General features: G+C 36.6%; 1 protein-coding gene across 1 annotated transcript in view; it reads right to left on the minus strand.

Moving 5' to 3' along the window:
* The window catches only part of LOC121321273 (multidrug resistance-associated protein 1-like), a gene marked incomplete at its 5' end in the record, with an annotated part of 34,806 nt that overhangs the window by 11,687 nt on the left and 3,673 nt on the right, over positions 1-19,446 (minus strand). The window contains 17 exons of the mRNA XM_041260174.1: positions 94-220; positions 660-859; positions 1,894-2,049; positions 2,919-3,073; positions 7,819-8,038; positions 9,150-9,210; positions 10,119-10,161; positions 10,409-10,592; positions 11,262-11,429; positions 11,769-11,945; positions 13,101-13,227; positions 13,485-13,551; positions 15,307-15,391; positions 15,618-15,764; positions 16,103-16,240; positions 16,639-16,704; positions 17,180-17,434. Coding sequence (XP_041116108.1) covers positions 94-220; positions 660-859; positions 1,894-2,049; positions 2,919-3,073; positions 7,819-8,038; positions 9,150-9,210; positions 10,119-10,161; positions 10,409-10,592; positions 11,262-11,429; positions 11,769-11,945; positions 13,101-13,227; positions 13,485-13,551; positions 15,307-15,391; positions 15,618-15,764; positions 16,103-16,240; positions 16,639-16,704; positions 17,180-17,434 — 2,376 coding nt within the window. The remainder of the gene's footprint in view (positions 1-93; positions 221-659; positions 860-1,893; positions 2,050-2,918; positions 3,074-7,818; positions 8,039-9,149; positions 9,211-10,118; positions 10,162-10,408; positions 10,593-11,261; positions 11,430-11,768; positions 11,946-13,100; positions 13,228-13,484; positions 13,552-15,306; positions 15,392-15,617; positions 15,765-16,102; positions 16,241-16,638; positions 16,705-17,179; positions 17,435-19,446) is intronic.

Below are 19,446 nucleotides of genomic sequence, written 5' to 3' on the forward strand. Positions count from 1 at the left end.
TAAAGCCAGTAATGGCACTGCAGTCTCAAAACAAAAAAAAGCTTTTTGAAGGACTGTGCTTTCATTATTTTTATTTTTTTTTTATATACTTACATTTAAAGCATACGACATGGCTAAACCCACTGTTCCAGAATCCATACTGTCTTTATTATAAACCATGAATATGGCAGCTAAGAATATCATCAGGATTCCAACAAACTCCAGTCTCACTGCCAGCCATCTGGAAAACAGTTTGAGTATAGTCCAGGGGGTCCATGACAATTCCTTCCCTGTGACAATTAATCCCAGTGGACAACACACTATTGACAAGTGCAGGGTCTCAGATCTGTCTGCCACATTCCCCATGATGGTTGTGCTGAATATTTTTGTGGTTTCATTTTATACCATAACTGTGAACTGAGCTGCAGTACAGGAAAGGATAAGTTACCAGGAAACAGTATTTGAAAATAAAATTGTATCCCTTTAAAAAAAAAAAAAAAAAAAAAAACAAGAAGCAGCAAGAAGTGCACAGAAATAAGGGTACCAGTGATGATGGTGCTAATTCTTATGAGGTAAGAAGATGGGTTTTAAAGCCTGCTTATCTTCTGCAATGTCTTCATGTTCTGTAAGTGGTTATCAATGCCTCACAGAGACACTGTATGGGAAGGGTCTGTCCTTACCTGTTTGAAATGACATTGTTATAGTAGCAGAGCAGGTTTTCATTCAATACTTGTTTGTTCTGGTTAATGAACTGGTCCTGGTATCCATATGCTCGGATTGTAGACACACCAAACAGAGTCTCATTAAAGTGTGAGATCACAGGGGAGCGGGATGCTCCATCCAACCGACGAATCTGTCTGGAACTTGCAATGTAATACCTCTGAGAAAGACAGAAATGTGCAGAATGTAGCAAAACAGCAAGCTTCTTGACAAGGACCTTTTAAAAACAATACGCAACATTAGGCTAACTGCATAAGGAGGCTGTGTGGTCCACTGGTTAAAGAAAAGGGCTTGTAACCAGGAACTACTGATTCATTGTGTGACCATGAGCAAATCACTTGTGCCCTGTCTTTCGAGTGAGACGTAGTTGTAATAGCCCCTGCAGCTGATAGTTCATACACCTTAATCTCTGTAAGTCGCCTTGGAAAAAGCAGTCTGCTAAATAAACAAATAATAATATGAACAAATGTATTCTTCTTGTTTATATTCCGTATGTATCATTTCTATAACCAAACTAAGAGCAAAAATTCTTACATATACTAAGGATTATATTGGACAGGTAATGGTTATACTTGGTTTTAGACATAATAGGATGATAGGAAACAGTAACCTGCAACCCACTTACTGACCAGTGGGACTCAATGGGTGACCTCCATTCCCACTGTCAAGCCAATAGCTTCTTTTCACCGCACCAAAGCTAAGTAGCAGTTACCAAAATACCGAACCCTGGAGGCAAGAACCCAGCCTTGCATCGAGACAGATTTAAAACCACCGGCGCATGCGCTCCAAAAGGCAGTGCATTTTATATAAGCAACAATGGACCCTACTCACTGACCTTCTTAACACTAGTTGTGGATTAGTATGTAGTTTATTTCACTTCCCCACACTGCATTTTTCTTCTGCGTATTCTGTGTATATAAAATACTTCTCAACTATCGCTTTTGTTAAAAATAGCAACAAGGTTAAGAATGTGTCCTTGAATATGCTTCACACAGAGATAGGGAAGATGGTTCCAAGTGAGGTTAAGTATGTGTATTAACAACCTAAGTAAACAAATTGGTCTACAAGGCTGTTTTCTGAGTAGAAGACAGGGTTATGGAGAAATGTATTAAACAGCTACAAAAGAGTTATATTTTAGGGTAAAATCTAACCGGATTGTGGGTCGAAAATTACTCCAGGCTAGGGTTCACATACCTGAATAGTAAGGTAAAGGACAGCCAATGGCAAGACAACCAACAGAAAAGTTGGCGTGACGACAGTAATTATCAGTACGGTTCCCACCACATCCAACATACAGTTCAACCAGGTCCGGAGGTAATAATGGAAACGCTCATCAATTGTAAAGATATCCTGTAGAAACCAATGTGTGTCATTAGTTCTTTCTAAGAAGGCACTTTTATCCTTTTTATGTATGATATAATCATTAGACTGATATAAATCCATTTCTTTCTTTATAATAGGTCCAGTAGTGTTAGAGGTGTATTTATATACTGCAAACAGCAGATGCGGTATTCCAGGATGTGGTCTCTATGACAGTGCAGTTTCCACAGACTGGATTGCGCCTCGGGAATAAATAGGCTCAATAACACTGCTAATACTGCAAGGGACATATGGTCTTTCAGTTCTCAAAAGCTTATACCTTTTACCATAACTTCGCTAACAAACTAGCAGCCTTTTAAACAATTTAGAATTAGAGAAATTCATACATTTTCTTTTCAAAAACGTACGGTTAAGTAAAACTATAAAAGTCTGGACAACTACAAGATCAAAATAAAATAAAGAGGCTTGGAGAAAAGGTTCTTAAGCTTCATAGTGTAATCAGATCATGCCACAATGCGAAAGCTCTCATTGAAATGAATGGCTTTTGTGGGAACAGAAAACTAGCAGTGTTGTTACAGGAGGGACCATGATCTGGATACACTATAAAAATATAAAAACAATTGGGACTATGTTCATAAATTTAGTGCTACGATATGTACAAAACAAATACAGCAAAGGTAAAGCAATGCATGTTCTGTACCTGTAACTCTTCAACAACTGACAATGGAGTAAAACATAAAGACATCAGAGAGAATCCAAGTATCTCCGCTTCCAAACCTAGTCAGATTCATTACTCACATTTCACATAGATTCAAATGACTCTAACCATTTTATGTTTGTGTCCTTCCTTTGGTATGATGGTAGTTCGTGGAATGACAGAAAGTGTTTTCTCTGTTTACCTTAGTGAACCTGCTGATGACCTGACCCATAGGGGTTGTCTCGAAGAACAGAAGAGGAAGATGAAGAATGCTGTCGAGCATCTGGTGATGCAGAATCCGAGAGGCATGCAAACTCCCTCTGGTCAAGACATAAGCACCGCAACATACCAGCAAACCTATGAAAAAAAGTTGCCAACATGTCACATTGAAGAACAAGTAAAAAACAACAATGACAATTCTGAAACGAATAAGAAAAAACCTGTGTAGTAGCTAACAATAATTCCATCAGCATTACCTGTTGTGCTGTTCCAGTCACTCAAACGTAGTTTTGAAAGACATTTTTATAGCAAACCTGTACTGGGTTTTAATTTTAAAAGATTGCATTTGGTTATTATAGCTACACTAGAATAAAGTTATCAGTCTGCATGTCTTTTTTCAGGTAGTCTGTTTCACTACCTGAAAAGCATGTCAACCATTAGGGGAAGCAGGCGGTTTTTAATAGCAGGAATGAAAGTGTTAAAGGAGTTTGGAGAATTCCACCTTACAGAGAAAATGACCACGGAAGTGCGAACATAACTAAAAGTATGGCTAGCAAACAGTATAACAGTAGTCTCATACAGCTTGTTTTAAAATAAAGAGACAAGATGTATGTGTTTCTTTCACAACTGCACATTGACAGCTATGGAATTGTACGACAGGTAAGAATTATTTAGTAAGTACAAGTCCCTGAATGAAATGTCTGAATTGTTTATTTCTGATTTGGTAGACTCCATTTACCCCCCAGCTCAAAAACCTGTTAAAATAGGTTATCAAAAAGAGACCAGCAGTTCTTTAGAAAGATATGAAACGTCTGATTACCTGCCCCACTATAATATAATACAAGGTAAGAAAACTGATTATAACGGTTGCACTCCTATAAGGACCTGCAGTCAACTAGACATACCTGAACACAAGCTATATAATAAAAAGAAACAGCTCCCTCATAATGATTACAGAGATCACAAGTAGGAAATATTGTAAAAACGTCTTGGATACAATATAATAAGACTGGATATAATAAACACCCCTGTGGAAGGGGTGTGGGTAATTCACTGACCAGGAGACAGACAGGTGTAATTGAAAACACCACACAGGTGCCCAGTTTTATTTCAGGGGCGCGTTGGGTTTCTTTAGCCCGCAGAGGGCGCTGTTGGTCCGTGGTCTGCTTACCAACTATGGTAAACAGAACCACGGGAATACCAAGCAAGGGTAAACAGTTCAGGCGCACTCGCAGGTGCTTCAAAACAATAATTCAAAAATCGAAGGCACAAAGAAACAGGGAAAATAAAACAGTAACAAAACTACAAAGAAAAGGTGCTGCACTCTGCAGCAATATCCCGGTCGCCGCTGCCCGTGCGACCCGGATCACCGTCCCACGCTGCCAGCTACCTAGCCTGCTCAGCTATCCTTATTCAGGGATCTGCCCAAGGGTTCCCCTCCCTCACTGTCTCGCTCTGAACCTCCGTTCCGTTCCGTTCGGTCGTGGACCAGCGTTTCCGCGCACTCTACGCGTTTAAAAGGGCAGATCTGAGGAAACAACAGAGCGTTAATTTATAGGGCTAACAATCTCCCAAGACGTGCCTCTCAGCCATTCAGAGAGGGGGAAAGTCCACACACCCACTTTCCCACCTCCCCGTGTCACTGCCATGACTCACAGGCGGTTGTTGGACGACTGCCGCCCTCTTCCTGCAGCCTGTGAACACGCCAGCAGAGTCAGCACAGATCGCTCCCTGTTACAACCCCAAATTATAATTAATATTGAAATTTCTAACCAGGTTATCAATGTAATTATAATGGCCTACTGTCTCATGGAAACAGTCCCTCATTAGCCTGTAGAGAGCCTACACAGATGGAAATTATATCCCAAAAAAGATTAGTTCTAAATTCTACTGTGAAGCGTCTCCTGGATTATTTTCTCCTGAAAATGCTTCATCAACATTTGGAGCCCCTTTTCTGTGCAATATCCAAACAAAATGTATAAAAACTGCCCCAGTAGTGTTTTATGCGGAGCAGGTGGTAAATGTATTGGTAGAGCAGACTACCAGGCTCTTTACAGACTGCACTGTTTAGAAACCCTTATATGAAACCCACCAGCTTTTTATTTGTCCAAATACTAGACTGCTAGTAATGGCTAACATATAGGTTGTTACAAGTCTCATTAATATCAGAGACAAACCCAGTAGCATTGTTAAAATGTAATATGCACTGAACATGTTACAGTGTAAAATAACTTTAGGATCTTCCTGTAACTTGAGGTTGTCTAGTTTTTCCACAGAGATAATTACACAAAATTATCTTGAAATCTACTGCATTTAATGCTTCTGTCTATTTTAATAAACCAACTGTCATACTACTGCTAATATTATGTTTTCATTTATATATTTATGTTATTTCATAATTCTGAAGTAATCGAAGATGGCAGATTCTGAAAAAAAAAAAAAAAAAAAAAACAGTAGAACCTCAGAGTTATGAACACCTTGGGAATGGAGGTTGTTTGTAAGTCTGAAATGTCCGTATCTGAAAATGAGTTTTTAAATGGTTCTAATACATGTGTACACATGCTGTCTACACCCATAATCTGACAAATAGTAGCACAGTAATGCATTATTATGGTTTGAAAGGCTTTACAAGCATACTATTCATGGGAAAAATGCTAAACTTAACACTCTGCTCTGTTTAAACTAAAATGTTCCTAGTATGTGCATTGAAATCTACCTCACCTCTGACTGGATACATTTGTTGGTACAATAATTTTGCCTTCTCCATGATCAACAAGCCACTTATAGAAATCATTTATCAAAATCATCATCGTCAATTTTGGCGCAATTATATATATATATATTATATATAATATATATATATATAGATATATATATATATATATATATATATATATATATATATATATTTTTTTTTTTTTTTTTTAATATCGCTACATAATTCCGCAAAATATTGTATTCTCATTGCTAAGTATGAACCGCTGTCAGGTTTTTAAAAATATTTTACAGTAATCATTTTTCTGTGTTTCTTTTCTTTTAAAGTGCATGCAGGTAGAAAGTCTACACCCCCTTTCAAAATGTTCACCTTTTGTTGCCTTATAGCCTAGAATTAAAATGCATTAAAAGTTTTTTTTTTTCATTTATCTACACATCCTACCCCACAACTTCCAAGAGAAAAAAAAATATTCTAGAAATTTGTAGAAATTTAATAAAAAATAAAAAAAAATAAAATAGCTTGGTTGGATAAGTGTCCACCCCCCTTGTAATAGCAACCCTAAATTAGCTCAGGCTTAACCAATTGCCTTCAAAATCACACACCAAGTTAAATGGCCTCCACTGGTGTTGTGATTCACATGATTTCAGGATAATTTCAGCAGTTCCTGTAGGTTCCCTCTGCTGGGTAGTGCATTTCACAGCAAAGACTCAACCATGAGCGCCAAGGCGCTTTCAAAAGAACTCGGGACAAAGTTGTTGAAAGGCACAGATCAGGGGATGGGTATACAAAAATATCAAAGGCCTTGAATATCTCTGGAGCACGGTCAAGACGATTATTAAAAAGTGAAAGGTGTATGGCACCACCAAGACCCTGCCTAGATCAGGATGTCCCTCCAAACTGGATGACCAAGCAAGGAGGAGACTGATCAGAGAGGTTACCAAGAGGCCAATGGCAACTTTGCAAGAGCTACAGACTTTTATGGCCAAGACTGGTCAAAGTGTGCATGTGACAACAATATCCCAAGCACTCCACAAATCTTGCCTGTATTTTACTCAAGAAAGCCCACCTTGAATCCCGTTTGAAGTTTTTAAACAAACACTCAGGAGATTCTGTAGCCATGTAGCAAAACATTTTGTGGTCTGACAAAACTAAAATGGAACTTTTTGGCCTAAATGCAAAGCATTATATTTGGCACAAACCAAACACAGCTCATCACCCAAAGAACACCATTCCTACTGTGAAGCATGGTGGTGACAGCATCATGTTATGGGGATGTTTCTCATCGGCAGGGTCTGGTGGTGCCATACACCTTCCAGGTTAGAAGGGAAAATTAATGGAGCAAAGCACAGAAAAAGTCCTTGATGAAAACCTGCTGCCCTCTGCAAGAAAGCTGAAATTGGGACGGAAGTTCACCTTTCAGCATGACAACGGCCCAAAGCACACAGCCAAAGCTACACTGGAGTGGCTAAGGAACAAAAAGGTAAATGTCCTTGAGTGGCCCAGTCAGAGCCCCGACCTAAATTCAATCAAAAATATGTGGCATTACTTGAAGATTGTTGTCCATCAGTGCTCCCCAAGGCACAGAGCTTGAACAGTTTTGTAAAGAACAATGGTCTAATATTGCCAAATCTAGGTGTGCAAAGTAGGTAGAGACCTATCCCAACAGACTCACAGCTGTATTTGCTGCCAAAGGTGCTTCCACTAAGTATGAAAAAAGTACAAGGGAGTGCAGACTTTTGTCACAGTCTGCTTTTCACATTTTTAGATACTACCGCCCCCCGACCCAACGATAAAATGGTTTATCATTTAATCGCCCCAATTTCTATCGCAATTTATTTAGCTATTTTTTTTTTGTGTTAATAACTTACTTATTCTTTAGATCAATTTAAGTGCAGCCCTTATTTGGTAAGTCAGTTTGAATAAATTCAGCGGTGAAATGTTCACGTCTCTACTCATCCATTTACAGTACATTTAATTACAAGCAATTAATGCTAAATGCTGTATACGTACACTAACAAACTGATTACAAACACTATTTGAAAAGGTGATTGGCAATAGGTAGACCACAGTTTTTGATATTAGACTGTTACAACTGCTTGTGTGATGTCCCAGACCATTCCAAAATACATATAATGGCTGTTTTTAATCAAAACCAAATACAATTTACCTTGCATGAGACCCATTAGCCCATAGATGGCGAGTCTCGAGTTCCTGAGATCCTTCCATTCAGTCAGGTCCTGAACCTGTTTGGCCTCTGATGTCCAAGTGCTAAGTAGCCAGTTCTGTCCCACTGAAATGATATTCTGGCCTAAATAGGCACCTAAGGTGAGAAGAACCCACAGCCATCTAAAGGATTGTAGGTACTTCTTGATAACAGATCCTTTAACCTGAAAAAAGGGTAAAGAAAATGAGCAAGGGCTGTGCAACTCCTAGATTCTGATACTCTCCATAGTCTGTGCTAAATCATTTCATGAGGTTCAGTTTTGAAATATGATCACGTTAGCAGACACAGCACACCGTACACATTGACAAAGCAGAGATTCTCAAACCTTTTCTTGTTTGGGGGTCCCATTTTAAACACAATTTCGAATTGGGACCCCCAATTCAGATAAAATAACTGCAGTGAATGTAAATATGTGATATTGTCTGTAGGTATCACAAAGACTGTCTCTCACCACAGTGTAAGGTCTCATTTATACATGCAGGTTTTATGCTATTATGTGCTCACGGCAGAATAATCGTTCAAAATGAAAATACATAAAGGGTGTCAGAAGAATTGAGATGGGGAGACCTTGGTAATTGGATATTCATTAATCCATGCATGCAGAAAGTACATTTGTATTACTTAAAATTATTCTGCAAGGAATGGATTTTCCACTGAAATGTGAGGCATAAAGCAAATAGCATGTTTTTTTTTGTTTTTTTTAATCTATGAATCTACTAAATAAACTGGATTATAGGTCTATATTAAGACAATGCTTTAGTAACTCATTGTGCCACATTGTGTTTGTGTAGTTTAACTCCTAAAAAGCAAGACAAGACCTTACTTACACTAATGCTTTACAAAATCAAAAAACATACAGGAGTATCAAAAGAAATACCAGTTTTCAAAATATGCTACAAATAACAATTAAAACACATGCTACACTTGGTCAGCTTGTTTTCTTGGTTGATACAACTTATATAAGGGTTTTCCCATAGTGACAAATGCCTTTACTTCCTATACAGCAATAATAAGCATATTAGTGAAACCCCTTGACTTATTGCATTCTACACTACTTAATATTGCTGAATCAAGTGTACTATACACTTGTTGCAAATTTCTATTGTCCTGTACATTAGACTGCTGGTGATACTACTAAAGGTATTTTACTTCTATTCACTCATATCTATGCCTCCATTACATTTCTGGAAGCTTCTATCTATACAAAAGTCAAGATATGTTTGTATATGCTTTAATGTGCTGAGAACAAGGGAAGGAGAATTTATTTTACATACATTTCCAGTTGCAACTTTTTCCTTATTCATTACACGCTGGGCTTGCTTTTCTTGAGAGCGCCTGGAATAAAAAATAAATAAAAATAGAGAACTCAGAACAAACTGTTTTAGTGAAATAATAATTAGTATAAACGCTCAACTTTTTCTTTAGCTAAAACAAATACACAGTATCCTCAAATGTTGCTCAAACAGTTGTTTATTATTATTATTATTATTATTATTATTATTATTATTATTATTATTATTATTATTAGTAGTAGTATAGTATATTATTATTATTGTTGTTGTTATTATTATTATTAATAATATTATTATGGTCAAATGAATGTAACATACACCTGTAAATATGTAGCTTAAAATGTCATTCAAATGGGATTTTATATTTCCTTTACTGCTATATGGTGATTGGTTTCATTCACAACGTTTCTAGGTTAGGTTGCTCCAATAATAAGCTATCATCACGTGTCTGTAAATATGCTTTTACTCCTTTCTTTGAGCTTCTCTGAGGGTTCCTAAGTTCTGGGACAAACAGCCTGCTTCATACCATTCAAATGATCTAGTAGGTGTGACTAGCAGAGTTGAAAGGTCCCCTTGTCATGTGATTTGAATGGAATGAGGAAGGCTGTTCAGTGCCAGACTGCTACTCTAGACAAGCTCAAGGCCAGGTAAAGACAGATTTAGAGGAAAATGAGTAGAACAACAGAACCCATAATCCATAGAAGCAACAGAACCCATAACCACTCAGAATTACTGTAAACACCATACATTAGTACTGGCAGTGTAAAATGTATTAAAAGGGTACTTACTTTTTAATTAGTGTTATTAGTATAAAAAAGTTACCATATCCTAGATCCACTTCTGCATTATACAAACATAAAACTGTAGTGTCTGTACAGTATTATACCTGTATAATAAATGGAAAATAATGAATCCGTGTCTACTCTTAACTACATGTCTGTTCAGACTTACCCTTTCGATATTTCTCTTAAGAATGTGCTGCTTTTCAGTTTTTCTGTATTTTCGGTAAAGAAAAAAAGTGTATGTTAGACATTTAAGAATTATGGTACAACAGGGTGTTGTGATATTCTGAAATATCACAACGGCTGTGGATGTTATAAGGCATAATGCCATAGGCCTCACAACACCCAGTCATGCCATGGTTCTTCAGAAGAATACATTAGCTAAGCAGTGAAGTTATTTATTTTCATTTTACCTTTATATTCACTACAGAATCTAAATTTAATACAAAACACACATACCTTCAGCACTGGAGCAGCTGCCTTTAGTTTCTTGGCAATAAATGTCAAGGAATTCTGCAAACTTCTGCCTGTCAGACAGTAGTTTCTGATAGGATCCCATCTCAATTATCTTGCCATCTTCCATCACCACTATCATGTCAGCAAGAGGTAACACTGCAGGGCTGTGGGTCACTAAAATGCATGTCTAAAAAACACAGAGCCTGTTTTCAGTGTGTGCTCAATCTTGTGTCTTACGGTGGTTAGAAAAACCTTCCATGATTCTAGCAACAGCGTGTAGGGCCACCATGGGCACGGATTTACAGCTTCTAATTCTCCTTTCAGGGAGTTTGGGAGTGGAAGTCTGTGGTAACATCTGTCTCATGAATGATCCCTTGAGTCATCAGAAAAATGAGTATGTCTTACAGTATAGACCTTTAACAAACCGTTCAAAATACAGTCCTGTAATCAGAAACATGAGAAAGTACATCATCATGACCTGCCATCCACTAAACAAACATCTACAAATGTAAGCTTAATGTTCACTGAGCCGCACCGATTATATGCAGCCGTGGCAAAGAAAGTTGATGTGTCAACATCGCAGGTGCCTCGCCTTGTGAGAATAAAAAACAGTGATTTGAATCATTTCTAGAAACAGAACTGTCTCATGTGAGATACCCTTATTCCTAAACTGTCAAAATCTTTTAACAAAATCTTTTAAAAACGTTTGTCATTAGGACCATTTGTATGTTTCATTCACCATTTTTAAGGAGTCTATTATATTTGTACCCTATCAATAAGTGAAAAAACATATCTGCAGGATTATTTTTTAACTAGGTTTTATACAGTATTTCAAGATCGTGTTTCCCCCACATACTTTGCTGTTTATAAGTCCAGTGGGTCCAATCACTCGGTCCAAAAGTTGTCTTCCAACATGCACATCAACAGCTGACAAGGGATCATCCAGCAGGTAAATGTCAGCGCCACTGTAAACAGCCCTCGCCAGGCTCACTCTTTGCTTCTGCCCACCGCTCAGATTCACTCCCTATCACCATAGGCAGAAAAAGCACATAAACTCCTATTTACAGCTAATCCTATGACACATAGTTGTGTTGACATTACTGTAAAACAGGGGGTTTGCTAAGAATTATGCAGAACTAACTAGCTGTGCTCTGTAGGTTAAGATTGTATTTCTTGTTATTTCTGTTAAATGTTTTAGAAAGACTTTGCCTGAAAAGCAATACAGGGCTGTTTTTGTTACTGAAATCTAACTAGACTGAAAAGACTACAGTAACTCAGATATGTCCTACAGATACTAAGTTGCATTTTAAGGGTTTAATATCACAAAAAAAAATATCTGATATAATTTTCTTTCCATACTAACCCTCTCTCCAATTTCTGTTTGGTCCCCATCTTGCAGAAGTTCAAGGTCAGGGAGGAGACAGCATGCCTCCAAAACTGCGTGGTACAGCTTCTCATTCATTTCTGAGCCAAAAAGAATATTTTCTTGTAAGGTGGCATTCTGAATCCAAGCCTGCTGGGAAACATATGCCACCAAACCCTGTACATTGAAAGCAAATCAGCTCATTACTATCAACAAGCAACACAGTAATACAAAAATGTAAGACAACAAACAAATCCTGGTATCTTCTTTGAAAATACAATCAAATTAATAGGTATGTCAAATATTTAATATTTTAATATTCTTAGTTGAAAATAGAAAGGCATATATTACAGGTTTATAGGACGGCAAAAGTCTGAGGGCATTTGCAGGGCTCGAAATTAATGGTGGACATGCAGCAATTGCCATGAGTGCCTTTCTCAATTGCCGCAATACCCATTAACATGTATGTCTGTTCACAGCAATTATGGCCGCAGTGCCCTTTCCACCTCTGCAACTAGAGACGCCTGTACACAGCAAATCAGGAAGTGCTTGATCCAAACAATAACATGGTTAAGTGAATTATGGGGGTTAAGTCACATCAGCGGGGGAAAAAAATATTTCAGAAAAAAGTCCTGAAAAAAAAAAGCATTTGCCAAAATAAAAACACAGCTTTCTGAACAAATAAATAGTTAATATTAAGTTATACCGCATTGTTTCTTTCTGAAGCCAATAATTAGTTTTATATATGAACCCTTTGCAAAAGTATACAACACTTGGGCCTTGACAGAGGTTTAGTGGCCTTGGTACCCAGAACAAATATAATGAACTGATGGAACTTTTGGCCTTGCCTATTTTTTTTTGCCAATTTAGAGCCCTTATACTGGCATAAGTAGAAGGGGACTAACCCAGGCTTACTCATTTACATGTGTTGTTGTAACCGGCTACACAGAAGTTTACCATCCTATAACTCTATTACATGCTGCATTGGAACTGTTTTGTTAGCTCTACGTCCTTTAACTGTACACTGTAATGTACAGTAAATATAAGCTATGGAGATCAAATATTTGGCTAGTGCAGTGTTTTTATGACAATATTGCAAAAAACCATTGCTGCACCCAGCACGGCTGGTGCCAGGCAGCCATTTGAATAACAAGAATTTCAATTTGGATAATCAATAGAACTGTATAAAGTGTCTACATCAAGATTGTTAAAAAAACGTGACAGTACATCAATTATGACATAAACCAAACACTGAAGGGTCAAGATTATTAGAATATTTAGCTGAATTGTAGAGAATTATAGGGAAATGCACAGCCTAGTACTAAAGCTGACCTTTCTCTGGACGAGGCCTTCAACCTTTTCCATCTCCCCAAGGATAGAAGACAAAAGGGATGATTTTCCAGCACCAACCTGGCCCACCACTGCAACCAGAGATCCATCTGGTATTTTCATATTCAGACTAAAAATAAAAAAAAAAAAGTACTCACTACTTATTGTGGGTGTTTCAGTTTGATATTTTATCAACAGGAGGATTGCTCCCAAGGTAAATTCACAGACCACTTGTCAGCTTTTTGAACCTCATATTACAGCACCCAGCTGAATACCGCTATAGGTATCTGGACATTTTAAATTACTGAATACTAATGGTTTAAATGACATCTTCTTACCACTGATGTTACTGACATTATTGCTGGTCTCACTTTTACTCCCACTTACTCTCTTAAAGCTGGACGTCCAGTTTTATCCCAACGAAAGGAAGCTCCAGTGAATCCTACAGCATGGCCTATAGAAAAAAAAAACAAAAAAACATTATTTTAACCTCTCTCATAAAGATGGCAGCATTACAATATACAGTAATCCATCAGTAAGACGGCGTTTGTTTATTATTGAACAGACAAGATTAGTGCAGAGACTGTAGATCCCACCAAAGTTTTCGTACGCTGTCAGTGCTCCAGATAAGGGGCGTACTGTTGTAATTCGACTAAAAAACAGCCATTTACAACCTCCCAAAAATATGGAGGATTCGTTTTACAGCCGTGGAAGTTTGGAAAGTTGAAACAAATTACAGTATACTGTGCCATGTGTACTGATCAGAGCAAATGGTATACAGGTATATAATTAGAAACTTTCATTTTATCTGTGGAAGAGTCTAATGAAATGCAGATTATGCCAGTACACAAACATGTATGATAACAAAGTAATGGAATTGTTACACTACTAGTCTATACCATACACTCCATTTAAATATATATATATATATATATATATATATATATATATATATATATATATATATATATATATATATATATATATATATATATATATATATATATTATTCCTCCCTTGTTACAACTGTTATGGACTATACCTTTTAATTGAGAAGGGAAACTTGAAAATGTATGTGATTATTATTATTTTTTTTTTTTAAATGAAAATCACTATAGGGCTGAGACAAATTATACTGATATATTCTGTTTTAGTGCAATGTTTTTATATTGCAAAACCACTGCAAAAGTTGCAAAATAAACAAACTAAATACATTTTGTTATGATGCATGATTAGTATGTTATATAACAGTGTGCAATAGTAATTTAGTGTGTTTATAGTAATTTAAGGTACAGAATAAAAACGGTGTGAAACCCCTTGAAGATTTTATACCAGTAGTGACTAAAGTTTATTCAAAGGAATTAATCTACAAAAGACTACAAAAATATAAAAGTCAGGGTAAATCCTGACTTATTTTATTGCCACAAAACTGTACTGCTGCAGTTTATGGGAAATTTAAAATTATTCCTGCTGATGAAATTCTGGGAGTGATTATTGCTGACAGGAAAAGAAAGATCTGGAACACTGCACTGGGTTGTATGAACTCAGTTCAGTGTGTGGATATGTAAATAAATCCTGTACACCTGCGGAGTGTATCAAATTCAACCTCTGTCTCGATCTCCTGCCTGTCACTCAGCAGTGAATGCATGCGCTGAAATGGCAGGTGGCTACCCTGTATCTTTCTAAACAATTGTTCCAGCTGTGTATAATGGTATTTAAAATAGGATTCATTTATCTGACTTTTTACATATCCACCCATACTCTGGTCCCACCGCAGCTGGATAGGCGACAGACAACTCTATTCATAATAGTGCTGAGACTAACATGTTATTTTCATGTTTGGTTATCTGTTCAAAAGTCAAACAAATATTAGAATATTTGTTCATTTGCAAAAAGTAATCAAAGCTCTTATTGTCAGGCCTTCACATTATGATATTTATTGTAAAGTACAATAAATATCATAATGTGAAGGCCTTATTTTACCGCTCTGAATTAACTGCAAAGCAAAATATGCCATACAGTAGTTATCCATTATAAAAGTGTGCATGTCAGGCATAAACACTACATAGACACAATAAACACATTATTATAAACGTATGAAGCATATTTTTATTTTTATTTTTTTAACATACAAATCAACTGTAAACCTGCTCTCAAAATACATTAAAGTGAAAATCAAAAAATGATTCTTCTCCAAATTCCTACTTACCTCCAAGGTACTCAGTCTGAACATCTCGCAGTTTAAGTTCTTCTCCACTGAGGAAGTTCTCCAGTCGACTGAGAGATACCTTTGTCTAGGAGATTACATAAATACAGTATTTAATTTATACCCATGTTTGTAGAGCATAAAGCAATTTTATTGTAATAAAATGCAAGGTTATATCCAACTACACTCAATCACAGATGAATAATTTAGCTCTGTATACACAAATCAGAGTGCTCTACACAAACTGAATAACCCACTAGTCTCCTGTTATTTACTGTGAAGACAGCTCCCCATGAATATGGATGTGTTTGTACCTGAACAACCGATGAAATTACAGTAGGTAGGTCAAACAGTGGCAATCTCAAAATATTAAACAAGGAGATTGATGTAAAAACTCTGGATGCAGTTAAAACATTCCCATCATCTGCCAATACAAAGACTCCAAACGTTGCCAAGGAAACCTGCAAAGAAAGAGTAAATGGAATAAATAACAAGACAGTATACCCACAGTCAGGTACATTAACTATCACTTACTGTGCTCTAGTCGTATATTAATTGCACTGGTTTCTTAGCACACAAATAATAAATATAGGTTGTTTTACCTTCCCCTCATCTTTCAAACAGTGTACATCAGGCTATAGTATACAGTTAAAACTAAACAGTGTTCTGAAAGCTTGGAAATTCTTGTTCAAGCAGTCATCATTTACATTTGTTAAAATAAAACAGATCTACAGTACTTCAATTTGAAAAAAATACATTAAGATTAAAAAATTAAGCACAGCTTTAAAATGTTCCCTACCAAAAAAGGGACACAGGTTAACATCAGCATGGAAAAGGCAGTCAAGTATCCTGAAGATTTCAGCACCTCCATTTCGCTTTCTCGAATGTCCACTACCTTCTGAAGAAATGATGGCTCCCATGCATACAGCTTCAGAATCTAAACAAACAACAGCATCCAAATAGAAACTTACATCTTTTGAATGTTATTATATCAGTATCTTTCTTATTTCCAACTTGTTGCAGACAAAACATGGTGGAAATAAGTTAAACATTGTTAGAAATAAACAGATTAGCTCAATGATTTGCTAATAAAAAAACATCAGCATGGCAAATACATCAGGATTTTTGAATGACCATTTTTAGCAGGTGAATGGGTATAAGCCAGCATAGCTGGACAGGAGTGCCTTTACTCCTGTGTTTGGTCCAGTGTTTTACTATTAATAATGGTGCAAATTAGATGATTTAATCAACAAATGACATAAAATACCAAACATATCAGATTCTATTTCAGAAGGAAATCAAAATAACTATTCAGATATTGTTATGTTACTGTACCTTAATTCCATGCAAAATTTCATTTAGCAGTTTAACACGTCGGTCCTTGGTCTTCATTTGACTTTTCTGTTGTTGAGAACAAGTATGAATAAATCAATAAAATAGATGTTTTCTAAACGAGAATACAGTTATGTTGGATCTGAATGGTTCCCCATGTATTCTGATATCTACAGCTATTACCTAACCCAAGAACCCAAGGTGAGGGTTAATGCTAATATAATGATTTTGTTTTTTCCTTATTTTTCCTTATTTTTAACAATGAAAAAACAAGTCTGTTTGTATGCCAACATTAAAACATTGATCATTCGTTCTTGTCCAAAGACCTTTTTTTTTCAAACTCACAATGAAACCAATCAAATAAAAATGGGAGCTTGGCAAACATAATTTTTTTTTTGTAATTGTTTTGTAATTTAAAAAGAATTTAAATTACAATATAATACAGAATTTCAGTAAAGGTGAGGCCATCCTTTCATGCATTGTAAAGGATCCATGTTGGTAACAAACCCTGTACACTGTATGTTATGTTTTTTCTTACACTTACCTTCAGCTGTTTCATTCTGGAAGCCACCGCAGCATTCAATGGTATGACAAGCACTAGAACCGCAACACCAGCCAGCACTGATGGGCCCAGATCTTGCCACAGGAAGAAGACTGCCAACAGGATCTGGAATGGTGCTGACCAAAGCAGGTTCAGGTTCACAGCCAGATCCATCAGCTGCTGGGCGTCCGCCGATATTAAATTCACAACTTCACCAGTCGTGAACTGCCTTCGAGAGCAGTTTGCCAGGTTTAAGGCCTAAAACAAGTAATATTTTCATTTAATTTCATTACAATGACAAATCCCTGTCACTTATATTTTCATGATGTTTTAAATCATGGTTCAGAGTCTTGTTGCTCAAATATTGGTATTAACTACTACTTTAGTTATCACAGAATGTACAATCAAAATATTTATGACCGACCCTACAGTATGGAGTTACAATTATGAAATATGTTAGGCTAGATGTCTATTGGCACAAGCTCTTTTCTACTTGTCTTAATCAAGGTTGGCTACAAACTGAGCAATGTTCAAAGGACAACACTGTAAAGCACAGTATAGTATTGTTTTTTAAAATAATTAATGACATCAAAACAATAAACCAAGCAGTTGGTAATAATGCACCCCCCTTTTAAGTTAAAACAAATCAAGAATGCAGGCTATTTTCCAATTCCCTTGACTACATGTATTAAATCCTGTGCAAAGAGTATTGAAGGGGAAGCAGTTTTATGTACGTATGTCATGCTTCCACATTTTCCATATATCTGAAGAACTGTTTGTCCAAATGTCATGAAACTTGATGTGAACATTGTTTAGCATAAATTAATATGAGACTCTGGGGATATAGGGATGTATCTGTCAGTCTATTGATCCATCTCTCAATATGTCACATTTTTGCATATAGCTGGAGAATCGCTTATGAAGTTGTGACATTGCTAGACACCCCATACTCAAAACATCCATGTTGTGCTTCTCACTGCAAACTAAATGGGTTCCTTTTTGGCAGTATATTCAAAAGCATTATGTTTGCTTATGTGTCTGTTTTTTTGCCTGAATACAGCTGTCTAGAACAATGTGGATAAATCAAGAAAAAAATAAACCCATATATGCAATTGGATATACAGTGCTCCCCCTTTATAACTCTGGAGTCAAGAGCCATAGTTAAGAGACTGTGTTACCAGTGTTAGTGTGATGGCATTATGGGGCAAATGGGAGCCATGACCGTACCGCCTTATAACCTATTCTGCTGTATAACGGGCTGCCTTATAAAGGGGGAGCACTGTATTTGTTTTATTTCCTGCAATCTGTAGATAAAAAAGCTGTATCTGTTTTCTAGTCTTTTTCTGTCTACTATATTTCTGGAACCTGCTATTTGGACACTATATGTATCTACCTGTGTGCTGTGACCTTTCAAGCTGTTTTATTTTGAACACCACAAACAAAATTGCCATATGTATGTATATTTTTATATATACATTGGTTATATAAGAAAATTAACATTGGACAGCCATAGAACACATTCTATTTTAGACGCCATGGACAACCGTTGGAAAGCGTCCAAATTTTTCATATCTAGGCTTTGATTGTGATAAACAAATCTGCTATCAGCACAGGAAGTTGTGCTAGAAGGTAAACACAAGGCTCTTTATCTAATGAATTATTAAGGCAAATGTCAATCAAATTGACAGTACTGAAACTATATACAGGGGCAACTCCGGTCCTGGAGAGCCATTCTACAACAGGTTTAACAGATATAATGACATTGTTAGCAACTTGAGGTCATTCCGAACAAAGTTTCATCAAAGACCTGGGGCCGCATTACAGAACAATTTCCTAACCTGCTTTTTTATGTTATCTTTCATGGCTAGGAAAGGAGCATTTCCTGAGTCAGTAATGTCTACAATTTCCTAAGTGTCTCCTCCTATCCTACCTATCTAACGCCAATCTTATCTGTAAACGAGTCTGAACAGGGCAGGTTGCAGATCGAGCTTCAGGGAACTGTCACCAGAATACACCTGTTTTTAAGTTATGGCGTCTAAACTCGATTCAGTTGTGGCAAAGAAACTCAGGGATCTAAATTTTACTAGGGAAGAGAGTAAGGTTTTGATAGCAGAAAAAACCTACAATAAAATCTAGTTAACAATAAATAAATATCGGTAAGCAATACTTATTCAATTTCAGTCATTACACAATTTTGTTTTAATTAGGAATGCCAACACATAACAATCTCACAGGCTAAAGTAAAGCTAAACATAATTAAAGTACTACGA

Source organism: Polyodon spathula, chromosome 9 (genome assembly GCF_017654505.1).
Source record: "Polyodon spathula isolate WHYD16114869_AA chromosome 9, ASM1765450v1, whole genome shotgun sequence".
Lineage (NCBI taxonomy): Eukaryota > Metazoa > Chordata > Actinopteri > Acipenseriformes > Polyodontidae > Polyodon > Polyodon spathula.